The sequence below is a fragment of the Temnothorax longispinosus genome, chromosome 7 (assembly GCF_030848805.1).
Source record: "Temnothorax longispinosus isolate EJ_2023e chromosome 7, Tlon_JGU_v1, whole genome shotgun sequence".
Taxonomy (NCBI): domain Eukaryota; kingdom Metazoa; phylum Arthropoda; class Insecta; order Hymenoptera; family Formicidae; genus Temnothorax; species Temnothorax longispinosus.
In genome coordinates this window covers 16065566-16093506 of record NC_092364.1, presented here as the reverse complement: position 1 = coordinate 16093506, position 27941 = coordinate 16065566, and the positions used below count along the sequence as shown (strand labels likewise).

Sequence of the window (27941 nt, the reverse complement as noted above, 5' to 3'; positions counted from 1 at the left end):
ATCACTGCAACAGGTTGTTGACCAACACGGAATGTCGTGCAAAAAAAATCGCAGCAAAATGCGGACGACATTGCACTCGTTAAATCCGATGTTCAGCAAGACGATGTAGTAAGCATTACTGCATTATCAACAATGACTCTCCTCGCACATCCACGAGATACGAATGTGTGACACGTAAAAGAGAACGATTGACAGTTCCGCGACAGATTCCGCCGTGTTAGTCGCGGTCGAGCACTCAAAAGTAGTTTCTACAGCGATATAATTATAGAGGAAAAAATTAATGGCTCAGCAATAAAGTAGAAAACGGAATTTATTATAAAACAAAAGCTGCGGTAAACATTTAAGTAAATAAATACCATTGTAGGAAACGTTGCAAAAAAAGACGCAATCAAATGGTCATTACTGAAGAATAATCTTCCCGCAAATACGCTGGAAAGTTTGCTCAGGGAAGGAAAAACTACAGATTTCTGAAATAATTGCGATTTTATAAATTATAGATGTTACTTGTTTACGCTCGCGGCATTGAATATTTATGGCAGAAACTTTCATCGCGGTAAATCACGAAGAATCTTCCTATTGGAGAATACATACGCTTAGGACACGAATAGCAAACGCATTTCGAAAGTTATGCTCACGGGCTTCCTTTCCCGCGCAACTCAATTCCAGATGCAAATTTCGGGTGGTGACGCGATGCAACGACCTCTTATTTTCAAACCGGAATAGCCGGGAGGATTTCGTTCTTTGTATTCGAGGATGGCTCCGCGATGCCATGCCACTTCCAGCGACAACAAATCACCTGTCACGATACTTTCTCCTATTGCAATCCTATTGCACGCTACAGAAAAGGTAGAGTTACGCGCGCGTCGTTATGCCGCACGTGCAGTCTGAGATGCATCATCTTATTCGCGAGGATCCACGAACACTTCGCTTTGTCTCATTTGACTCGATTTATGATCATGGCAAATAAGTTAAACAAAACCTCGGGAGAATGGAGTCAAAGTATCATTGAATAGTCATGAAATGACAAGACTAGTACAATAGTATATAAAGATCTATAGTTACATCTGTAACATGTTATTTCAATTCGCCAATGCAATCATTTTCACATAATCACAGTTATATTCATTTAATTAAAAGTTTATGTTAAAATTATTAAATAATATACATGAATTGCAGCGAACGTTTACTTATCTTTATAAAAAAAATAATAATAAAAATCACGATTACAAATGGAATAATCGCAGAAGCGATGTTCGTTGACCTTGTATCGAGACATTCAATTTATCTTTCCTCCATTTATCTCGCTAATTGATGATTGACACAACGTTAAAAGTCTCTCGCGTTTGCATGAAGAAAATTGTAGTAGAAAATGTATCGGTTGATAAACGTGCGGGCATTCTTCATTAATAAAGAAAACGGAATAATCGAGTACGCGTTAATTCGAACAATTTATGAGAAAAGGAGAAATGCATCGAGGTTGAGCAATATTGTAATTAAGAAAACAAATATATGTGTAACGATTCAATACAGAATGTTTCATACAATAGTGGACCATTACTTCACTTTCGATCGCATGCCATGACGTATATATTTATGCAATAAAATATAATAAGACAGCGTGCCTATAAGTCCGGCATTTAAAGACAGAGAAAGTACGTTATTACATACAATCACGTCATTTTATAATAGCTTATAATGCACCCCCCTGTTGTTCCCTTCTTAGAAATATAAAAACTTCCGCTACATTTTGGCGATACTTTATTAAATAATATATTTAATTGCTGAAATATAAAAATAAGAATTATCTTTACCAATCCAAAAGACATAAAGATATAAAAACAGTGGACGTATCGTGTATGATACAACTGCCATTGCGATAAAATCTGTTGAATGCTTCCTTTATTCAAATCATACGTGAAAATATGCGCGCATCCACGTTTCTTTACGAGTCGTCTTGTATGCGCAACGGCGCACTTAAATACGCCTCGGTCAGAACGTTTCGACACCAATCGCGTTATTGCAAAGTTCAAGAGTACTTTTATTACTTTCCCTCCCGCGCCCGACCACTTTCACTTCTCCTCTTCCTGCCTTTTCGAGCGCGCGCCGCACGATTAGCCGCAGAAATGCAGGTATTCGCGATGAAAACCTGGTACCGGTCGCGTACGTGAAATCGATAATCGCCGTAGCCACGAACGGCGTCCCAAGTGTCCCGAGATATTGCATTCCGCGGCGGTAAAGGTCGTAGTACCTCTCCGCTATAAGTCGTCTGCATTCGGTCGCCACGCGAGAGCTCTCTCTCCCTATTTCGACGTAGATCGCGCGTCTCTCTCCCATCGACGTGGAGATCGTGCTCGGCGCCTTAATCGTCGCGAGATTTTACCTCCTGCACTCGACGGATCTTTTACGGCCGAGGAAACTTTAACGAAGAACGTAGGGCTTCATTACGGAAAATATCGCGCGATTCGACGGAATCACCGCGGTCGTGGGTCCTTTTCAGCCGAGGAGGCAGGAAACGCGAAACCTGCACTCGTCGTAAAACGCAGTCGTTAGACTGAAGGATCATATTAATGATCTCTCATATTTTATTCGTGGCGCCTCATCAAGATTACTCCAGGCGAGTAGTCGCGTAAGTTGTAATTTCCACCATGAACGTTGATTCGATGCGTTTTCATATAGAGTTATTCGCTGCGCGAAATTACTGCCCCATCAGCAATGCTTGTAATTAAGACCAAACATCCTTTAATTATGAAAAAAAAAACATTGCTTGCAGGAAAATCATCCGTTTCCTAGAACCGAGAAAGATCAAGTTCAGAAAGTGAGCTCACACGAGATTCTTTTAGTCTCGTTAAACGCTAAGTTAATTAATTTAAAACTGAAATTAATCTTACATATCTATTAGGCAAAGTAATTAAAATTTATTAACACGGAAAACGCATTTACGATTATCTTTGAATATATGTTTTACGGCGTCGTATTCCGTTCTCAGAGATTACTGGAGTTTCGCTCTGGAGTTCCTGAAGGCCATTTTCATCAGGAAGACACGCATGAAGAAATACTATAAAATATGAGAAAAGATCGAACCGAATCGGATCGAGGTCGATGGCTCTAAGCATGATCGATCAATCCGATCTATAGTCTCGCTTCTCGATTTCTATCTATCGATTTTTATTGGCCACTTTATAGATCGGCCGTGATCCTTATTGCCACATAGATGCAGATATATTGCATGCGCGGGAAAACATGCACCTAAATCGTTCGTGAGAAGGTCAAATTCCAAGATCTCGTGGTTTCACGACTCTCGAAGCGATGCAACGTGAGAAAGATGCAACATAATATGTCTAGCGCTTGACGAGATATTGGCCGGTATTCATAATCAGATCTTATTTCAAGACCGTCTTAAGTAATATCTTAAGATGCTAATACGGCTCTGTGATTGGTTAATGACATCTTAAGATTGTACTTAAGATGGTCTTAAATATAAGAACCGACTATGAATACCGGCCATTGTCCTCTGGGCGCCTAAAACCGCGTTTGTTCGTTTTATTGTTTCACTTCGCCGAACTCGAAGGGCGTTGGTTTTGATTTGAGTGCAGAAAGTGCAGCCGAAAGGACGAGCAAGAACCGACGCGGTAGCCAATCAACGTGCAATTTTTTCGTAAGAACTAATTTTATTGGCTACTATTATACCCCTTCCTATACCGCGTTACCGCGTAGCGAGCGTTTCAGCATCCTGTGTGCAGGAGACAGGAGTTCAGAACCAGAGGTGTGTGTGTTGTTGCGTCTCCCGCTATTTCTTGCCTCTTGGAGATTCATCCATTCGAACCGTTCGTATCTTTCTTTCATAGGCGGTTTTCTGTTATAGACGCAGTTGCACGGTTGTGTGAACGTGTTGCTCTACGGCTCTTTTTCCCCGCGTTAATGTTTTTTTTTTACGTATTTCTAGGGCCCGATTCTCTAACGAGAAACGTATGCGCAAACTCTGCTCTAACAGAAAGGCTGCAAATTGATTGGCTATCGCACAGTTTTTAGCCAATAAGCTTGCAGCTTTTCTATTAGAGCAGAGTTTACACATACGTTTGTCGTTAGAGAATCGAGCCCCTGGCTTTCCATCACATAGCGTTAACGTTGTACCGGTCTTACAGGTCAACCAGTGTCCTTTGATGTTTATCCTGCGGCCGCGTGCGTGAATATAATAATCACGCCTTCCAGTTGCTGTTGTCTAAGCAGTGGAAGAACGGCCTCCTGTGGAAGATTATTATTCTTCCGGTACTATACGTATTGTAAAGGAGGAAAGAAATTTTGATCCTTTACAACTTTGCAAACGTGAAATTAGCATTGCGCAATATGGCGTACTTCGATGGCTTCGATGGTGATACGAATGCCGAGCAAATGCCACTTGTTGATCGGTAAGAACGAAGAAAGCATAAATTGAATAAATGCAATCTGCTTGGAATGGCACGTTGCATAATCAAAGAGAATCATATATTAAATCATATATTATATATTAAATATTTTTGTAATATGCGTTCTTAGATCTTGTGTAACTTGAGAAGTGTATCAGCTAATAATGTGATATGTATATGTATATCTTTGAAATTACAAATACCATCTGGTGCATGGCTTCCATTACACTTCTTTTAATTTAACTCCATATCTTTAATGGGGTGATAATTTGTGTAAATTTATATCTTGCAGACAATTTTTTTTATATTTTTAATTTTATTTACAGGATGGACACAGAATACATGATACATGTGAAAAGTTTGCCAAGAGAGTTCAATAAGGTATGATCCATCGATCTATTTAGTTGTAAATTATAATTATTAAAACATTCTTTGTTAGTAACGACTTGATTCACAAATTACATATTGTTAGTCATACTTTTGAAATTAATATTAGATATATATCTATATTTTTAAGATTAAGATATTTATTTATTTAATAACATGAAACGTGATAATCTTTAAGGATGCCATCAGAGATATTTTTAGTCAGTATGGTGAAATCACTGCAATGTTCTGTCTTCGTAATGCTACGTGGGCTTATGTTACGTATGGAACATATCGTGATGCCGAACTTGCTATACGAGAACTCAATAATAAAAAACCATTATATCTAAAAGTGTCATTTGCAAAGGAGAGATCTTCTACAAAGGAAGAACAAAAATCAGATTTATCTGAAACTCTTGAAAGATCAAAAGTAGTAAACACTGCAGATTCGCCGCCTATTCCCAACGATATAAAATAGTAATCGTTATCAACATTAGCAATTATTGAAAGATTAAAATAGTTACGATCAAATATGATCAAATTAATATTTAAGCATGTTTTATCTTGGTTTTTTTATACGTATAAATAAATAGTGTTATAAATTATTTGAAAGAGATATATGATATCAATCACGTTTCAAGTAATAGAAAATATTTTTTATATTAAATATAAATCGAGAATATGTGTATATATTTTTTATGTATATAGTGTGAACATGTAATCGTATATATATATAATGTATATAATATAATACATATTTAATTTTAGTCGGAATATGGCCATGGGTCGTGGTCAAGTGATAAATGCACTCCGTAAACATGTGTTGCCACAACCAGTGGCAGTACCATACAGATATGTAAACTATGGATCATCTTTGCCTTCATTCTCGCAAATACTTGGAGGTCATGAGGTTGAGGTTGAAGATCCTTATGCGAGCACAAATAAATTATGGACAAGGTTGAACAAATACAATACAATGTAACAACTGTTTAAATTTACTGTATTTTACATGGCTTCTTATTTCAGAGGTGTGATGACTGTCACGTCAGATGGAAAAAGACACGTTTCTCTTGGACGCGGTTATACGATGTATGAATATCCAGAACCATATCCTAAGATTGAAGAATGTATTTCAAAAATATACGAACAACGAAAGAACGTACGAAATTACGTAGATATAAGATTAATATAAAAGTTAGAAAAAATGTGTTACATTGTTGAAATTGATTTAACTAATGATATAATTTATGTTAGAGAAATAATTGAGTATTAATGTTTATTTTTTGCAGGGATTACATGAATATTGCGAAGATAAGCTTAAGAATGGAGTACAAAGCTGCTCCGTTTGTTCCACGAAAATAACTAAACATTGTGAAAAATGCGATACGTATTATTGTAGCAAAGCTTGTCAATTGGAAGATTGGCCACGACATCAGGCTGAGTGTGAACGTATTCCGTAATTATATATTTGTATTAAGTTATCTATATTTGTATATTTAACTTTATTGTAGTTTAATTATAAATTAAGTTAAATAAGTTAAACAACTTAGTAATTATAAATTAAACTAATTATAGTTAAATATAAATCATACTTAAATTTATGCAGATCAGTAAATAAAATTTTTAGATATGCAAATTGATATCTATACATATTTTTTAATGCTAGTTTTCTTTTAGAAAAATATTGTTTGCACATTAATGTGATTGTTCTTTATTACGATTAAGTAACGTAATAAAGTAGACAAATTCTATATTAAAAACCATATTTACTTCATTTACTTCAGTCCATTTTGTTCCGGTGTTATCAATCACAACTAAACTTTTAGTTATACATTTTTTTCACAGAGCATTGGTGGAAGAACCGATTGGTGGTATGTCATCATTGAAAATTAATCAAGATGTAAATCAAACAAAGAAGACATCAATACCAAATATAATTAATAAAATTGCTAAATCTAGTGACGTAAAACTGCGACGGCCCAATGCGATTGATGCAGTGCAAGTGGAAAACTCGAGTAATATGAATACAGACATAGGTAAGAAAATAATACTTGTAAGTGAGAGTAACATGATCTGGAAATGGATTTCGTGAAACGTAATCGCGCCAAATTGTAGACTATGTTACATGGCTACGATGGATAATCTGCTACATGACGATAATAAGATATTTTCTCAAACAAAACAGGAATTTAATATTTCGTACGTGTGTTGTGCAAACATTTGAAAGTACATTAAAGCGATAACGACACAAATAACGACATTTTACGCAAAAACTACGATAAATGAGATTCCAATTTTGCAAGCCGCAAACAATTGTTACATCCAATTTTATTAAGTCGTTTAGTGTTCGCAGTTATCTTTTATAACAAATTCTTTGCCGCAGGCCGAGAGCCGAGGATACCAATGAGAATCGTGAGAGGGCTAGCGCTGGCAACCGCATTCGCGGTCACATTTTTTTGTCGGGGATAACCACGTGGAGGGAAGAATGATTTTACGAGAGCACGATCTCGCGTTGAAACGTATATAAAGAGTGATTTATGATCGGTGGAAGCAGTCGGGACGCAGGAAGAAGATGAGGAGACGCACCCTCAGTGGTTACTCGATTCTCGACCCTTGAGCCACGACGCGTTATTTATGCGCAATACACACGGGGTGTCGTTTTTCAGTCGTGCACCTTTACGTACTTCCTACGTGCACGTTCGTGCCAGAGGAACCGCAAAACTGCATACGAATGTTTGACTTTTGTGGTTGATCTGCGTGCCATCACGCCATGAAAAGTGCTGTCGAGACGATAAGGATATGTCGACAGAGATGTATTGTAATGCACAGATATTAGTTACCAACATAATCGTATATATTGTTATATTTTAGTCATTTTCAAATTGATATACGCCGAAGAAAAAATATAGAAGTAGTAGACGCTCTGTAATCTCGATTTTTCGAAGAAAGAATAAGAAGTTTAAATTGTAGTATAATTTATGTAATCTGTATTTTATTAAAGTGCATAAAAAATGTAAAAAAGAGAATTTAAAAAATCAAATATCCAATTTTATGAGTAAAAAATATAATAGACATACATACATATTCGTATCTCCTCATATATATTACGTTATTTTACGTTATTTATAATAATTAAAATCTTTTTTATTAATATTACGTTTAATAATATTATAAATTTCTTCATATTTTTCGGTTTAAAACTGTTTAAAACAAAACTTATATATGTTTTTATGCCGCCTGAGGTACATTTTTGTGTGTTCAGTTTAAAATAAATTTTTTTTAATGCACCTTTAAACGCACTTGAGACCACCATGACCACATAAATACATATTCTAACGGTCCGGAAAATGTTCAACATTCATGATGAAACAAACATTGCCATAAAGCGCGTTAGCACAATAGGACATAAAAGACTCTTGCATCTGTCGTCGTTCTTATATTGTCTGGGGAGTGGTGTCAACCTGTCGAAAACCCTGACGGTGCGGTCCGCGTTTAGTGCGAAAGTTTACAGCTGTCAGATGAACCTCCGAATGAAAAGCGAGAGCCGCTGCAATCGATAGATCATGTGCTCGCATAACAGCGTCGAGAGACGATTAGGGTGAACGGGCCGTAAATAGTTTCCATAAACCGCCTCTTAGATTATTACGGCATCGTAAATCTTGTGTGAAGTGTTTACACACAGATGTACTTTATTTAGAGTTAACTGTACAGTAAAAAATGCATATGTTCTTTTTTTACATCCCGTATATCGTACATAGTTATAGTGCAACGAAAATTACGTATACGCTATGTTATTACTCACGTTACGAATTTTATTTATTTATCTTCGACTATTTTCCGATATGACGAATAGTTACATTTGATAAAAATATTGCAGATCAGACTTTATGAAAGTTCGCGTGTGGTGCTTTGAAGAGAATCATCAAATTTCAATGTAATATCGAGAGAACGTAGTCGTAACTATTCAACCAAATATAATTCGGGTGATTATGAGAGAGTACACGGGAGAGCACGTTATAATTATCGCTTTGTAGTTCGCTACAAGCACCCTCCCTCTTCCGACGTTTAATTCAACGTTACCCGCTTCAGTTAAAGAGCAAAAGCACGAAACGTGTGTCGACATAACGGTCCTGCTGCACACACACATACACCGATAGAAAAATATAATACAAAAATCACTCTCTGGTATGCTCGAGTTTCATCAATTACCATTGTAACCACACCTGGTAATGATTCAAAATCATTATGTCATTAAAAATAACCGGTTTAAATACACAATACGTTGCTTTTCACTTTATAAAATAAAATATAAACCTGACCTATATTGTACTTTATCTCTTTAGTATCTACTATTTAAAAATATTTATTATGGTAAATACTTATAAATACAGTATCATTATTCAATATTATTAATAGTAAATTCTTCGTTACATTTTGCCGTCCTATTTTTGGACCAAAGTGTAAAAATATACGTTTCGTCATAGATTCGCCTAGATTTTCTTGCGCTTGCTTAATTCTGCCAGCACGTTTATATCAGCCTTTGAGATTGTCGATGTTAGTGGACAGAATAAGAACTATCGTGTTTCATATCTAAAAAAGGTGCTACAACCGAGCCCGTGATTAATGATGCAATATAATGGAATGCGCGGCAGTACCATAACGATCACTGCAAATCTTTCGATATATAGCATTTATTACATAAATCAATCATTAGTCAAACTGACAAAGTCGTAAGTTATAGAAAAAAATTGTACTAATCGCTGTCCGCAACGTACACCTATTTTCATTTGTAATGTCGTTCTCTCGTCTTCGACAAAGACTTCCTACAAACCACGAGACGACAACTCCCGGCGTTCGTCTCGGTTGCATGTGACTTGCACATCCTATGCATCGTGCTCAGTTATTCTTAGACCGTAAAACGTTTATTTTTCTCGGCTTAAAAGGTTTCAAACTATGGGATCTACACGTACGCGCGTTCTAATAACTCGACGATGTTATGCACATCGTCAAGTAATGCATATACATCAGAGGCTATAAATTCTTCAACCGAGATTCCTTCGCACAGTAGTAATGAAATTCACGGGATTATTCGCGGGATCGTTTCTTATGTAATTCTGTTGCAGCGTAATGATTAATAGTCAATCGTTACGCAGATTTCTAAGTGAAAGATCACTGATATTTTAATAAACCAACAATATGCAATAACTATTATCAAGATAGCTTACCTCATCTTTTCTAAGAATACAGTGATCTCATAGGTACCTATTACAAGTAAAACCTTCTAGGAGAAGATTATTTTAATAATATACATTTTATATTTATATATTCCAAAATATAAAAATAATTATTAAATTATCAGCAATTCCAATTTAAAAATTTTAATGAATTAAACCTCACGTTAAATACAACCAAAAAATTATTATCATTGAAGAACTGTTACAAAACTGTATTTTGTGATTAACTTTGATTGAATTTTATTTAAAACAAAATATTGGCTCAAACTTTAAATGTCAAAATAATTCAATGTTGGAATTTCGATGGTTTCCAGCCTCGAGGATTTTACACAGCGTTCACTCATTCACGATAATAATCTATCGATCCGACTCGAGATTCGAGCTCTTCTAAAAAAGAACAACGATATCTTAATTCACACTCGTTTAGTAGCCTATGCAAACTGAAGATTCTATCTGAGTATGGCGTATAAGTTAGTGTTACGATCGAACGCGTTATTACAAGGCTGCGATCGGCAATGTATATGTTAGATCCGATGATAAGAGTTATATCAGATACGATAAATTTCCATGCGCGAGCGTGCCACCAACAGATTGGATCACTCCAGCGAGTGTCACGATTAGATTATTCCCAGAAACGACGACTAATTCAATTTCCTTTGCGGACATCGGGAAATATTCAAAATATTCGCGTCAGCTAAATGAATATTCTATTCTATATTGTCTACATTGTCATTTAAATGACAAATGTGTCACGCCTATGATAAATGATGTCGCGATTCTCTCTGGATTTTGATTATATAATATTTGATTTTATTTGTGTTCAAAAACTCCAATAAAATTGTATATTGTACATTTAGTTATATATGTTATACATCTGTTAGCATTAAATAATTTTAGCAACTTTATAGTTATAAATTGTCGTTCAACGAGAGAGAACTGTCAACATTCTGACTTTAATATTTTGAGGTACGTTCTCCGTTTCGCCAATTACAGACCAAAGGGCGCGAGGAAATCACAATTAGCATAAGCATTAACGGAACTACCTGTGGTTGTTTGATCAATTTAACGCAGATCAAATGTAATCGGTCTCGATTGAATCGCAAGTATCAAAGGAGCCCATGCTCGCACGATGTTGCTGAGGGCGCAAGGCGAGTGTATTGACGTTTACATAAGCGTCTCTCTGATGTAATTGATCACGAACGCCGGTGACTCGGGCGGACCGGTACGCAGACCGCTGATTACATTACCAGTGCGATCTATCCCGTCGGTGATTCGCGGAGCGGTAAAAAAGGATACGAGAACGTAGCAGCGCGCGAGCGTGGGATACAATCAGCTCGCCCCGACTTAATTGTCTATAGCGCGAAGCAGTACGTAATCCGTCTCTGATGGAGCTCGGGTTTAACGAGCTTCCATCGAGTAAAAAAGATCCTGCCGCAATGACCGCGCCCATGCGCCACACCACGGAAATTTCCAACCTTCCCCGGATAGATAATGCTCCACGAATGTCCTGGTGGGCGGGTATTTACCGGCTCCGTGTATCGAAATCAAAAGCACCCGCCGAGTGCACGCAGAGTTCAAGTACAGCGATTACCTCGCATCCATCAGACGGCGTTGAATTTGCGCCTGGTGTGGGTAGAGGATAACCGCGGGTGGAGAGGGAGCAGGGGAGGGTGATTCGGATTTTACATTAAAAGCCGTTCCGCTTCCACTCACTTCCAGCTTAATGTACCCAACTCTCCTGGATCGTCAGAGGAAACGGTTACTCTTATATCCAATTATGCTTTCTCCGGAGCATGAATCTTTAGTCTTAATGCAATTTACTACGTCATCGCATTCATCTGTGCCTACAATCTTTCCGAATAGATCAAAATATTATTTTCTTTTTACTACTCTCTAAAAATGTTAGAGAGGTCTGCTGCTTGCACTCCAGATTGCCTGGGTCGGTCAACGAACTTTCGACGAAGTGCCAAATTATCCGTAACATGCCAAATAGCGCGTATCATAGTAAATACATGAATGCCGGTTTCGAAAGGGAAAAGGATGATCGTGGCGCGTCGTGTTATTACGCTTTTGCCTATCGCGATATATATTCTTTTCCACCAGCAGTGGCGAGCCTTTAACGGTATACATTCGGAAAACGAATCGCTCCAGGAGGCCTTTGCGCACGTCTGCGGCATGGCATACCGATATCGGTGGCCTTAGGCTCCGGGTGCATCGCCATGCCCAGCATCGAATGCCGTTCGTGCGACACGAATAATAGCTAACGGCGAAGCGTATTGCGAACATGCCGGTGTCTGAATATCACGCTTTGTCACGCAAATAAGTACGGGCTCGCACGCTAATACGCGCCGTGTACGCGCAGTGGGTACATTTATTACGGTATGCAACCGCTGCGCCGAAGAACGCATCGTATACGAGACGTGAGAGCCTCGCACGTAGGAAAATGGGATGATTGATGGTCGAGAGTCATTCGTACTGTCCACGTAGGCACGTTGATAGGTGCGAGAGAGAATTTTTACTCTGCTAAATACCGGGACACGGCGAGAGAAATGGTCAAAATTGTCATAGTCAGGAAGACGCTCACGTAAGTGACCGTTGATGAATTGTGCCAGTTCGTTTTAAACACTTTCATCTCAGCAAACTTTTCCTGCTGCAGTCTTAATGTATAGAAGTTATGTATGTCATACAGGATTACAGTGAAATCGCATTATTTGACAATTTTAATCACATCTATCACATCTATCGAGTTTTCACAATAACATTACTTATCTTATATGCTTATATATATAAATCGTTTACAAAGGCATATATGTAAATGAAAGTAGTACGTTTATAAATTGAATAGAACTCTTTAAATGTTTTCGCGAGCCACTAGAGGTAATAACGATAAATGAGTCCATAACCGTACATAAATATAATTACAAACTACGCTGACTTGCTGTATTAATAATATCTGCATTTTTAAAATAATTTAATTGATTTATCAATTGTATCAAGAATAAGTGAAATCAGGAATGTCATAATATTTTCTACATTTTTTACATCAATTTTTGTTCTTTAAAACTCGGTTTCTTGAAACTAGGAGGTTTCACTCAAAATTGCAAAACGTTTGAATACCTGCACTTTCAATCATTTCTTTTTTGCACGCTTTAGAAATAGAATGTGATCGAATCATGCTGGTCTTGATCTTAATATACACCTCCTTTTTAGTCACCGCTTATGACAAGCTTATCTGCCTGAATAAATTCCTGTGGTTCGCCGCCTTCACGCTTCTTTCTCTCTCCTTCTTGGTAATACGAATCTCTCGATCATGCCTCGTGCATTATAATATCGGCATCAGACATTCTGTTCAACCTGCGGTTCGGCGCGCATATTAATTATCATTGATATGCTGCCGATCAACAGATAATAGCGTCGCCCACATAGCGCGCACGCGATCGGGAACAGAAACACGTAGGATCTTTTTTTTTCTCGCCAACGCTTTTCTTTCACCTTGGTATTTCGTAAATGTCTCCGAGCGTTACTTTTTCAATGCAAATTATCAATCCAAGTGTCCGAGATCTCATAAATATATAATGTCAGACACTACAAGGCATTCTCTTGCTTGTTAGGTAAAATACTAGGTTTGCGTGAAATTTTTGCGTTTTCGTAATTGTATATAAGATACAGACAGACAAATAAATATAAAAATCTCTAGACACGCTAAAAAAAGCACAGCGCTAAAGCTGCCTGATGTTAAAGAATTACGGGAACAAAACGGGATGCAAGCGACAAAGATGCTCGTATGAGCATCTGCGAACAATTAGATACAGCCCGGTATTATGTACTCATAAACGTACGTTTTCCTCAAGGCACGTCGTTTTAGCCTGAGATGCTGCGCATGCATGCACACGCTATATTTATCGCGACAGACGGACGAATGTGCGATAGAAATACCGCGAGATCGTCTCGTTAATTAGACACAAAATCAACGGGGGATTTCCTTCGACTGTTCCATCCCGGAGAACGAAAGCGAAAGGCCAAACCGTCACGGCAAGGAGATTGTTTCGAAGGATAACCGGTGTGCCTAGCGATATATACCTATATATTATGCAATTGCACCGGTCAGGCAAATTGAACATGAATTTTAATAAGATTCGCGTACGGTGTACTTGTTCTCTCCTTGCGTGTGTTTACGCAGGGAGTGACCGCCTATTACGTGGGGCGTAATCGTAACGAGAGAACGCCGAGATAAAATGACAGTTTACACTGTAATGAAGTCGTCGTGTTTCCTTCGAGCAATTCTTCGAACAATTCCGTGTGACTTTATTCGATAAGAATAAACGTTCTGAAGCAATACACTCTACATATGAAAACTTTTATGCACACGAAAATTAAACGTTGTTCTTTTTAGCATGTTGAAACCATCAAGATATATTGACGCATATATAACGAGATACATATTATGAACAAAAATGATGAAATTGCTCTCAGATTTCGTCCAAGAGTAAATTACGAGATTGTGTTTTGGCCGAGGAAAAATATTTTCTCGCGGCTTTCACGCCTGGCCGATGACCTACGAAAGAGCGGTTGCAATGCGTTACGCTGGCGCCGTTTCGCGCTCGCGGTTAATCATACGACGTTATATCGCGGCGGCCAGGAGCGTTCTCGCGCGAACATTTACCTTGAAATAGCACGGTGACGCGCACAATTAAAATGCACGCGAACGGGTGCAATTCCGCGCGCGACAGCTGCGACCGTTGGTGGCGCAAAAGGGAGGACGAAAACTGCGAGAGGAAAGCGAAAGAGAATAATGGGCCGGGGCAACACACGCGGAGGGCGCAACGCGGAGTAGAATGTTGACCAGGCGTAATGCTAAAAATATATGCGGGCGTAAAAGAGAGACGCTGAACCCCGCGCGCCTCCCCGACGCCCACCGAATCCGCTTTACCCTCGAAATTATTCGGCGCACCTTTGACAAGGAATTTTTGGCGCGCGTTGAAACAAGGGAGGAAAATTCCGGCGGCCTTAGAGCTTCGAATAGCTGTTCTCGTACGCAAGCCCTCAAATATAGTACGGAGGTAACGCGAAAGGAATCTCTCCAGCAACGGTGAAAAATGATTGCTCGTTACCCCCGTTTACTCAACACATTAATCTGCAAATTCCTGACATTAGGAACAGGACAGCACGATCACAACTACATCGTACATCTTGAACTCGAGGCGTTTTTATAAATAATAACCTGAATAGTGACCTGAATAATAACCGGAATAGAGCCTGAAATTGAAGTACAAATTTTACAAATTGCACGAATAATTTTAGAAAACTGTAAATTAATTATAAGCAGATACACATATATACACACATTTATCATTGAGAAAAGATTCTCTTTGTTCCCCCTACAACAAAGAGAAGTAAAAATCCTATGTTAGCATGGAGCATATAGAATATTTCCATGAAAACTTTTTTAACTTTTAGAATCGTTTGAAGTTTGATTCAGAACAGTCTCGGCAAACGAAACTAAAATTATATTTCATGGTTGCATGACTGACAGTGTGACATACTGTGAATTTTTGCATGACGCGGAACGGCACAAAGTTCGATTCCGAAAAAGTTCGCGACGTGCATTCATTCCCGCTTACGTATTCGCGTGCACACTCGCTGAAGATAATACCATCTTGAAAGGTTCGCCGAGATCGAGAACTCGTTCGCATGATAGCACTTAAAGAGCGGCTTGACGCAAAAGGTCGATTAATATAAAAATCGAACTGCGTCCTTGCGATGCAATTAATGCAGTTGCGTATACGCGTAAGACGCAGCAGTAGCAGCGATGGAACGCGATTTCACGGTGGGCGCGCGCGTTTTTGCTCGCGATGAATCACGCGAGTCATGTCGTTGCGTAATTCGAAATTACATTTGATAGGTAATTGTACGGCGTATCGATAATAGCGGACGAGCGACCGATCGACCATTTTCGTCCGTTATTAGGCCATAATTATATGCATTATGCAGACGTACTTTTAAAGGCGCCGCGCCGCCCCTAAGCGCGTAGAATATTAAACGCTTATACGAGTCACGAAGAAGTCAATAATTCCGCAATTTATTATTTCCGCAAGTTCGCGAAATTATAACTCCTATCGGCTGATCGGATAAGAACCCTGCCCGGCGATGAATGAAATTATTCGTGATTTTATCCAGCGAATTAACAGTGAATAAGTTGATGGCGATTTAAACAAAGTTCTTAATACTATAGGAAATTGGAAATTTTTAACAATTAATGAAAATAATTAACTCTCGATATTTAAAACGAATTGATGTTCTCTTGAAAAATTATATTGCCTGTAATGACTGCCCATGCAATGACATCCTCATTTTTTTCTGCGTAAAGATTAGATTTTAACCCGCAATTTCCGAGGAATGTCGCTGAGTATCCTCCCTTCGTTAATTCCGAGTATAACTCGCAACTCGAAGATAGCATTATCTTCGAGTACTATACGCTCCTTCGGTTTTTCTGCCAATAATTCGTTCCGCAAAAATTCAGGATCTTTCTGGTTTTTGTCGCAGCAGCGCCATTGAAGGAAGTCATATAAAACCCCGGTGTCTCTTGACCGCGATATGTCCAGATCTTTCCCTCTTTGTAACGACTGAACCGAACTAGTAGCAGAGAGCTTGTCTTAAGGAAGACCTTTTTACTTAACAAGATAATTATTCCGTATAATTACTTTGAAGTTTGAGATGAGATTTATAATAAACTTTGTAATTTCGTTCCTCTCTCCAATTTAAAGTAAACTTCAAAGAGCTCCACTTTATTTCCTGAAACTCAATTATAGACATAGCTCTACATACTACTGTACGTAACGGTTTTATATATGTAACTTAAATTCTTACAAAGTTAGCCAGTTACACAATTACTGGAAACGTCATTTTACGAGTATTAGAAAGTTCCGCGAGTAAGTTTGCTGTCGAAACCGGCGAGCGTACAAAATGACACTTGAAACGTTTGACATTTACTTTTCCCCGTAATACATCTCGCGCTCTCGGCTGCCAATTAGACGAATTTCAACGTGCCGTTTTCCCCGACGTAATTTCTCAGGATTCGACAGACCTAAAGCCGGACACGACCGCGAACGGCGGATTTTCTTCCCCGTCAGGAAATTAGCTCGGAAATAAACCTGTTGTCGGGTGCGTGCTAATCCGGCGTACCAAGTTTTGTTATGCTTCGTCGGACTCGCACTATTCCGTTCGATAGACACGCTCCAGAGTTGCACGTCGATGGATTCGCGGAAGTGTTAAGAGCGATCGTATGACCGTAGAAGCGAGCCGGCCGAAGCGGACGATTCGATTACTTCTCCAAGTTATCCTAGCGTCAGCGGTACCGTCAGCTTCGTTTCTCGCTATCGGTCGTTGTTCGTGGAACCTCGTAACGGTCCCATGATAAAAATGCAGGAATATCACTTCGCGCGATTTTGTTACAGAAGGAAAGTTGCGTACGGATAAATTTTATAAAATAAATAAACGTACGAAATATTACACCGTGAAGAAAGATATCAAATACTTGATCGCTATTGAAAGTATTAGTAGGTATAATTAAACATCGTTGCTTTATAATATTCTGTTATTACTTATTTTGAAATAGATATTGTCAATACTTAAAAAGAAATCCGCATGAAAAGAAACTGAAAAAAATCGCTGAATTGAAGTAACAGGACACGCGTGTTTTTTCAGTCTTTTACGCTTTATTGCGTGTTTTTTTCAGTCTCATGTTTTCACATGTTATTCAGCAAAAGATCTGCATCGTACGACTTTTTTGCGACATAATTTTAATACCGGATAATATTTCCGAATGGCCATAATATGTAGATTATTCACGAAGGCCACAACAGAATCACGTACGTTTCACATTTTCTTTGATAAGAAAACGCGTGTCTGTTAGTAGCGTTTTTGCAATGTAAAAACAGCTAAATAACAGAAAATGTAGTTTATATATTTCTTCGTTGCATCGGCAAGGGAAAGCGTCGATTTTTTTCGGAAACGTCAAGGCAATCGATTTGTGAAACGTGTCGACAAATTTCTTTATCTAGTATCAGCATAATTTATAGAATAATATCAAGGAAGTGATAAGGCATGTAACACTTGCCGAACAAGAAGGAAACCGCGCACCATTACACTTCCATAAAGCTTTCTCCTGATCAATCAACCTCCCGACCTGATTCACGTAATCCATTGTCTTCATTCATTCTCGCAAGACGCTCCATGAAAGAAAAATTCATGCTTGTATAAAAGATAAACAATTGGGTTTATTGCGGCTAGGAATAGTTACGTACAAATCCGTGATTAGTTACGTCACTTCGCATTTTCGTCCTAAGAGCATTGAATGTTTCCTGTTAATGTATCTCCATACTCTTTTACAGTACATTAAACCGAGCGTATTTTCCTTATCGGCATCCGATGTCTGTGATGCACACCCACGGATGAGAGATTATTCTCCAGGAACGGATGCGCGATTATTCTCGATAGTCTACCCGCGCGTAAACACGCTAACGCATTGAAGTGAGACGTGTAAATCACGGAATTCAAAGAGAAGAAATTATAATTCAACAATATTTTATCTTAAAGATTCAAACACAAAGTGGAAGATTTTTAAAACACGTTTAGGAGCAATAGAACGAATTTGAAAATAACGACTAATATACAGAGCAGACTAAAAAAATTGTAAAAGTGTAGATATATACAATATTCGACATGCAATACTCCGAAAAGTTCTAATTTTCTTTGGGACATCGAGGGTTAAGAGAATAGTGCAAGGTAAAGAGACATATTAAGGTCGGAAGTCGTAGAAGTGTAACAAAGAAGCCTTTAGCTTACACTAAACGCGATCGCCATCAACAATTACGTCATATCGATGCGGATGCATCGTGATGCTATCGTGATACTCGAGAAGTATCACGTGATTATAAAAAAATAACGTTAAGAAAATAAGATATTTAAAATTGCAATTAAAAGATTTCAAACGCATCTTATTTTGTCAAATTAAATATGACGTTAAATATTGCGTGGTCAAAAGTTTTGTGCAAAACGGCTTAAAAGGATCACGCTACCGTGATCGTGAACGTGGGAACATTTTTCCCATGGTCATCCGAAAGGTGTTTACCCAAAATTGAAAGTGATCTCAAACTGGATCGGAACGTTAGACCGGTTCTAGGAGCAACGCGTTATTTTCTTTCGGTCACGAGAGACCGCTTCATCGGTCCATTAACATTCCGTGAATACGTGGCCCACCAGCCAGATTTGCATAAAGTTCCGCAGATCCCTGACGCCAGGATCGTGTACCGAAATAAACGACGATAAGCATAGACACTTTGATGATCATTTTATTAGTTTAGTAACCTCAGATCTTAGCATATACAACGCGGTCAAACATCGTATTTATCGTTTATTCGATAAATTCGTCAGATCTCGCCCACTGATTCGTTTTTTATAAACGTTGTTTACCAATTTCTCATATAAGATGCTAAATTTACGATAATTGAGTAGCAAACCTTCATTGAGAAACAATTAAGTATGTAATTAATAATTTTATACATTTTAAACCAGTTTATCAGTTCTCTCTTTTAGGCGTATTTCTGTATTCTCTAAACAAACTTTTCAGTATTTTTCTAAAATTGTATTGTACAAAAAATTAATATTAATTAATATTAAATAGCTCTTCACATAAAAATTTTTAAATATATGCCAAACATATTCAATATTCTGATACTGAATACAATATTCTGTTAAAATAATTAAAATTGTTAACAAGAAAGATCAAATGCAGAATCTAAATACAAAATGTTAAATATAGAAAAAATTTAATTTGACAGAATGAAAACTACTAATAATAATCAAGAATTGTTAAACAATGTTCCATTATCGAATGTATTTGATCAATCGCGTTCACTTCAAAAATATGTATAGAGTATAGAGTATAAGTGCTGTACTTACATACGAGATAGTACATTATTCTAGTTCTAAATGATGACAACTGAAAATATATACTTGCTGCGCTTTATGCATCTATATACGATCATGAAAAGCACGCACAGCGGATAATGCGATCGCCAATGTATATATAACTGAATTTAATAAAATAATTATTTTCTCATGTATTTAATGTTTAACATGCGATTCTTTTCACAATACCTAAAAATAAACACTGTTTGTAAAAACCAGAAAAGATATTGTGTAATTCTATACGATTCCATGAAATGCAAACTTCACATATTTTTCGATCGAGATAATATAGTCTCTGCAAAACTGCTCATCGTCTTGTGACTTTACGCATAATTTTGCAAGACCGAAGAACCTGTTCCTGCTGATCGTATAATAATACGTAATTAGACAAAAAAAGAATCAAATGCAGTAAACGTTTATTTAAATATTACGTCACACTGTAATCCATGCTATTAAATTATCATAATTTTACATTTTAATTAGTTTTGTGATCTTTTTCTGTTTCTATCTTACATTTCTTTGAATGAAGAGATGTCATATCGCTATATTAAAACAATCGTATAAGATTATCTACAACGTCAAAAAATAACATTTGCAGATATTGTAGATATATAGTACAGGATGTTAATCATCCAATAAAATTTCGATTAAATTAGCGATTCATCATTATCGAAATTTGAGCACATCAGTAGATAACCATCATGATGTACTTGATAACGAGAACAAACAATTCCGAAAATGTTCTTTCAATTCCTGATAGAATTACGAAAGGCATAGTCACCGCAATTTTATTGCGTTTAAATATTCGATTTGCGGGTAAAAATTCCAGTGGTAGAAAACCGTTTCATTGCATCGCAAATACGTGTACTATCGAGATATGCTTTTAATGCCTCGCGTTTAGCGACGATAGCGTCACTTCATAATGCACCGAGCAGTCCTTATTAGCAACATTAGCTCGTACTCGTCGACGATAAGACGCATGCCAATGCAGATAACAAACATAAAGCCGGTCGCTTTAAGCCACGATCGCTGCTCGACAGTCGGCTCCTTAGGTGTGTTTGCGAGCTCGACGCAAAACTCGCGATTCACCCACGCGCTTAAATTCAAGTACACGTCCCCTGCAAAGCAGGTATTATATTGAGCCGGCGCCCGAGACTTGCCGGGTGCGTGTGTGTGTTGAAAAGATGCACCAGGTAAATTCTAGCTCCGGGTCGTAGCACTCGCTAATGCTATCGATATAAGTCTGGACCACTCACGAAAAACCATTCGTTATCTCTGACATGCGTCTCTCGATACTCCGAAGAGTGTCGAAGATCACGCGCAAAAGCTTAGATAACGCTTGGCCGAACGAAATTGGAATGCGAAATGTAATATATTTATGCAAACAAACGTACTGTGTATCCGAAAAAAAACAACGTAATAAAAAACGACTATCAAGGCGATTTTTGTAAGAGAAATTCCATATTAAAGAATCTCCAGTTGCGATTTATTTATTAACCGTTAAGTGCGCAGCTTTGCATATATGCAAAGCGATTTTTCGATGCTCCGTGTACTCTCCCATATGAAATTCGAACTGAAAATGCGCGGCTTTGTTCTGTAAAAGGCCTTCTCTGTATGTATTTCATTGGTTGTCTATTACGTGCCGCAAAAAAAATAGTAAATAAATTTTTTCAATATTTTTTTAGGATCTCTTAAGCAACCATTATTTATTTAAAAAATATTCAGATTTAAATAAATATGATAATTTACGGCTGCAATGAAGCAAGTAGATTCAGCGAAACAAGTTTGCTCCCCGTTAAATTTTAATTAAAGTTCGCGCTAATACTGAGGCCTGATAATTATGCGTTAAACTAACGGACCAGAAGCTTCAACCATCATCACGATCGAGCGGTACGACACACGTGAAAGGGTTAAAATGTGTAAGAGGTTAATGGATGCGCGATCGCGAACATCTCGCAACGTGTCCCGTGCATAAATTCAAGTGCACATTCTGAGCCGGTTGCCAGCGCGCGTTTGTGTCAAGCGCGAGGCGAATTGCTCGCGCGCGTCCATCAGCCGCGCCAGGTAAATTCCCGCTCGGGTCGAGACACTCGCCAACGCAAATACTCGAAGGAGCTTTGCGCAACAACAGATCGACTCACATCTAAATACCACATCGACGCGCCCGTGTGGGTGCATCGCCGCAGGAGAACGCGGCGATTGCTCCGCGAGCACATCTTTGCGCAATTGTTCGCGCGATGCGTCGCGTCGCGTCGCCTCGCGCGATTTATTCGCACATGAAAGACGCTCTGAATAGCGCGGACGCACCACCCATCCCCGAGGCGGCCCGCCGGAAATAATGCATCCCGATTTGCATCCATTCAACGACCGAGGCAGATTCGAGACAGACGCAGCGCAGCGAGACAGTTCCGCGTCTTCTCGAGCGATGAAGAATACAACGGCTGTTCAAAATTGTGCGCGGTCAGCCACTCTCTCGCGTCGTGAAACACGCTCGACCGCGGGAAGCATCGTTGCGAGCTTGCATACATCGACGATATTTCACCGTCAGACTAGTCGCTCTATCGCAAACGCTTATTTATCTCGTAAAAATCGTTATTTTCTTTTTATCCGAAACCGGCGAGCGTTTCCGGGTTACTCGCAGCAGATTATTATAAATCACGAACTGGTAAAACGGGTTCCAAGCACTCACATCCGTAATTCCCTAGTAATTACCACCTGTTACATAGATCGTGGAAAAATGATATATCAATGTACCGAGAACACGTGATGTTGCGAGAATTTTATTTTATCAGGACGTTGAGTTATTAAGCTAGTTATGATATCGATAACTAAAAATATATGCTTTTACAAAAGAATATCAAATTCAATTAAATATTTGATAGAGAAAACCGAAAACTAACAATTATCAATTCAATAATCCGCAAATTTAAAAAGTGGCGATAATTCTGAGACATGTTTACGTATCGTGCATCATAGTTATTTTCTGTGTAGTGTGTTTCACGATTACTTTTTCTATATCTACTTGTCCGCATCAATGATCATAGGCAAAGCTCACGGCCTTTGCGACTAAAAGAAACATTTTCATTGTAGACAACTCGCTACCGAAATTAATAGCTTCTCGTAGAAATGTCTCAAAAAAAGTCCACTCACATTCAATCTGGGCACCGAGGCCGACCTGCCGTTGATTCTCCTGCGTCTCAGAATCCTCGCCCGCTCGCGGTCCCTCCTGGTGCACCTGCCGTCCTGCCGGGGCACCAGGCTGATTTGGGGCGTCTCCTCGAGAGACCGCACCCCGAGCAGAACGCAACCTTCGTCCTCGCAAACGCCCGCCACGTTGCTGCCGCAATTCCGCATTCCATCGGCACTCGCGTCGCTCGTTATCGTGCACTGCGACAGGTCCTCGGTGGACCTTGAGGACGCTCTCGAGCCTAGCCGATGTCTCTTCCGTTCGATCACGAAGGACGAAGCTCTCGCGCGCCGTGCAAGATCAACCTGCGGCGCGACGGACCGCCTGGCGATCAACTGCTCCGTTTTCGTCGCGAATTCCTGCGGTCTGCTGGACCGTAATTCGATCTTCGGACGATATCTGACTACCTGAACGCCGTCGGTGATGTCGTGATTCGACGAGGGGGGTGTACCTCGCTCCAAGGATGAATCCTCGAGGCGAGTGTGCTCTTTGGTATCCTTCGCCGTCTCGTCGCTTTGATTCCTCGAGGAATCGTCCGCGAGAATCTGCTCGCCGGTTCCAGGCGCGGAGACGCTTCTCCTCAGAACGCGTCTTCGCGCCTCGATCTTGGAGGACGCCTGGATAGAGCGCGTCAACGTATCGCGATACTGCGGATTCACCACCGTCGTATGCCCATCCTCCTCCACGATGTTTCCGCGATCGACGATCTCGCCCGAAACTTCGCGCGTCGCCTCGACGATCTCTCGGCTCAAAGCGAAGCTCGCGCTTCTTCGAGATCCCTTAAACGCGTGCGCGTCATGAATTCGCGAGGGACCCTTCCAGGACTGATTCTTGCGAAACTCTCGCGGCTTCTCCGGCGACTCAATACCATCGACTTTCCTCTGGACGCCCGATGGCACGATGCGCTTGTCGACCTCCAGCGTCGTCGCGTCCTCGTCGCCCTCGCGACGCTCCACGTCGTCGTCGCCGTTAGCTCGTCGCTTTTCGAACCGCGGCGACGTCTCGCGCGCTTCGTCGACGTCGACGCACTGACGTACGGAGATCAGACGGCAGCCGCCGTCGTCCCCACTATCCTCCTCGCTGATATACATCCGAAATAACTAGGCGTTGCACGTCATCGTCGCGCTGCGAGCGACGCGACGTTTTACCACGAAACAGAACGCGCCGACTTCCTTCCTTCGGCCAGGGAAATCGCCGACTCCTCGGGATCTCTCATGTTTTTTTTTATCTCTCTTTTCCTCGGAAACGGACAGGTGGACGGAAATCTCGCAAATTGCCGAAATATATATGCGCGTCGTTTCGCGGGAAATCCGTCTGCAGAAGTCCACGTAGATTTAAAGGTGCGAGGTCGCGTCAAATCTGCGATGTCTGTGACAATTATTGTTTACGACGGGCTTTCAGGAAATGCGGTGCTTTTCCTTGATCCCTCTTTCAAGCTTCGGACGTCAGAGTTGGACATGCAGCGTGTGCCAGTTGGCTATTAATTAACGTCTCGGCGTGACGTCCCGTGTCGGTCGAATGTTTGAGCGATCTTCCGTATAATTAGTTGGGAGGAAAGCAATTTTCCTTTCAATGTCATTTCTATTACTGTGTAACTCAATCTTTTTTTTTTATGAGTAATGTACAGACTAATAGAGTAATGTACAGACTAATTCAGAGGTCTGAGACTAGATCGTAAAAGTAATTAACAACCATCTTTTACAGCGCATATGTTATTCTAAATTTCACTGTTAATATCTCGATCAAGGAATGAGCTAAGAATCGTGAATAAAGAAGTGACGTAATTACGAAGGATCGATAATAACTATTCACGATCTTTTACTGCGAATCGAAAACCTCGCGTCATCGAGTGTTTTAAAATATATCCACTGACAATGAATATTGGAAATCTTCTCCGTTATATTCCGCGGACACATCCGGAATAAAACCGCTCATACGATCGAATGTGAATTCCCATTTGTATTCATGTCACGTTGTGCTCCAGAAAGAAACACAAATGCCTTTTCAAACGTAAATCATACGATAACAGTCTTCGCTCTTTACAATTAGCAGACGAGCGTCCAACGAGAATGAAGTTTCACGCGATAAAGGAAGAACATTGAGGCTCTCCCTGATATCGAAGGTCCAAAAATTCACATGTTGCGAATCCTGTTCCTCAACAAGAATTCGCTTTCGCAGATCTCGATGTACTTTTTTCCTGTAATTCGTATTTTATGATGTACGTTGTTCACTCCGGGAGAGTTTCACTTTGCGCGAAATTTAAGAGGAACAATTTCAGCCGACGCAATTACGACAAGAGTTTTAAATTTAATGAGCTCCATTGTAAAGCAATTTGTCCTTGTGAAAACCGACGTCACGCGATCGATCCTCGAACATGAGCATCGTGCGAAAGCGATCGAGGGAGATAGCGCGTGCTGCGTCGCGCGTAATTACATTACCGTAATTAGTGCTCGTTAGATCTCTTACGACGCCGTCTGGCGCAGTATCGGAGCACGCAAATGTATCTCACAAACGAAGGTACTTGTAAGTGATAAAGATGAACAAAAATCATCAAAGAAAAATACAATCTTCATTCAAAATAAAACTCACAGACGACAGTTTAAATTAATATACTGTCATTAATTCGACACTCGCGTAAGAGCCTTGCCGAGTAAAACATTTCTCATTTTATCAATTATAACGTCGTTTCTTCCTTTTTTTTATTTTTATTTTTTATGCTTTCGTGTTCAAGGCAAATTAACACGATGTCTTCGGAGGAGAAAGTACACCCTATTTCTCGCGCAGAGGAAATTCTCTGGTCTCCCTTTTTTTTTCTCTGTTTTCACTCCGATCGATCACTGACGATGAACGGTGGTTCACCGCTGACTTAGCGTAGGTCGGACACGCGCGAGCAGAAAAAGAGACGCACAGGCGTCGAGCGCCGTTGGCCTACTGCGCCGGCACCTAATCCCATACAGCCGACGCGCGGTGTGCGCGATACGGCTGCACGCCGCGTGCACACACACACGGGCGCGCGCTTACTATCGTACGGACACGTGTGTACACGCGGCTACGTGAGGAACGACGGATACACGCGCGCGGGCTTCCATTCCGCTCCATTCCGCCATTCCATTCGAGCCGCGCGGCTTCGCGTCTAAACTCTCACCCGGTGCTCGAATCTCTCGCCACCGCGCGCCACGCTGCGCCGATTTCATGCCTCCTTTCGTGCGCGATGCGCGTACACGCGTGCTCGTATGTCGACGTCGACGGCCCGCGACCAACGTCCTCCGATCGATGTCTTCGGCTGGGACCGATCGCCGGCACTCGCGGCCTGGAATGCCTTTTCCTTTCGGAAACCATCTCGGATCGCGGACCGGTTACAACCGCGATACCGCACACGCACGGCCGAGAATTATTGGGAATTATCGAAAATTGATACTAGACTGGGAGGGGCCCGGAAAAGATCTGAGAGGGGCACTGAAGGTGCAGATAATGCGGGGGAGTCGAAGGTATTATTTGTCGAGACGGTATTCTTATAGAAAACGTAAGTGTTTAGAGAAGCCGCGCCAACGGCGCTAGTTTGGATCACGATCAGCTCAGAAATTTTCAATACAATTTTCTAAAAAACTGTGCTCTGTTACGTGCGAAACGCAACGTAGTGTATTAATAAAAATAACGTAGGCAATTGACCACTTAGAAGACTTTATTTGGCACAGAGCAATAAGTGATGAGTCGAAGGTGTGATCGCTTTGAGAGACGACTAAGAACTAACTAAAGTTCAAGAGGGATCTTTCTTTATAAGAATTTTCGTTGATATATTTTAACCAATAACGCAATGCATTCTATTATCAGAAGTAGCGATTAAAGCGGTTTATTAAAAGAACAAATAAAACTGAAAGTTTGGTATATGACGCAAAGATCTGTTAGCAAAGGATTAGTCGTTTATAGCTGTATGTGATTAGAAGATACAGAAAAATAATTTTAGATTAAAAGCGTGTCATGGAGTAAAGACAAATAGCGGGACTTAAGTTTATTAGGGTTTATTTGTCTGGAAAAATTATCTTGCAAATTTTTAGAAATGGAATTTATAAATACATGAGAAATCGAATTGTGACATGTAACAGCTCCCAGATTGATATTCTCCCAATCTATTGATAAAATTTTACTGAATTTATATAACTTATATTATACAGCTAGGATATATGAATATTTTAACGTAATTCATACAATGTTTCTATTTTGTGCTTCTGTTTTATATAAAAAATGAGTTAAACGTTAGCCATATCTAGTTTCTAATTTTCTACATTTTACTTTAATCAAATATGTTTAAAAGAACTAAAGAACCGTAAAAAATTTACATTATATTTATAATAATATTTCTCTAATTTTCTTGTAATTGTGGTATATGTTTGTTTCAAACATATATATGCGGTCAGACTTCAATATCGAAGAAAGCAAACCCGCATGGCTCATTAATGGACGCAGTTTGCCTTTTGCGAAAACATTATCGGACCTGCACATGTCGCTTTCCGTTCGCGAGTTTGCGTCCGGTGTAAAGTTTCACTTTGAGGTAAAGCGCATTGGTGTAGACCGTCATCATTGGACCGTCACCTATCTACTAGATTTTTCTTCTCGGTTAACCGCACGTCAAAGGGAGAAGATAGCGCGTTAATGCTTCCTCACACAATATATCGAGCTCGAAAGATATTTCTCTTGATCTTTCTACTTTATATGAATTTACTCGCGCGGTACCAAGTTTCTTGAACTCATCTAATAATAACGAAATCCGGAATGAAAACGACG

The 27941-nt window shown here is 39.7% G+C and overlaps 2 protein-coding genes across 4 annotated transcripts in view; one reads left to right on the top strand and one right to left on the bottom strand.

The window, feature by feature from the left end:
• LOC139816735 (uncharacterized) overlaps window positions 1-27941 on the bottom strand; it is a 293006-nt gene that overhangs the window by 10624 nt on the left and 254441 nt on the right. The gene's annotated exons all lie outside the window — the stretch shown is intronic.
• Window positions 12-7833, top strand: LOC139816736 (uncharacterized). Of its 2 annotated transcripts, XM_071784442.1 has the most exons (9): window positions 12-3824; window positions 4143-4406; window positions 4730-4784; window positions 4969-5246; window positions 5538-5726; window positions 5796-5928; window positions 6059-6225; window positions 6615-6805; window positions 7153-7833. In XM_071784442.1, exons 2-9 carry the CDS (start codon window positions 4345-4347, stop codon window positions 7236-7238), a joined length of 1161 nt encoding a protein of 386 aa, XP_071640543.1. In that variant the 5' UTR covers window positions 12-3824; window positions 4143-4344; the 3' UTR covers window positions 7239-7833. The 2 variants fall into 2 exon arrangements, with proteins under 2 accessions (XP_071640543.1, XP_071640545.1); XM_071784444.1 differs by having other exon boundaries at window positions 12-4406.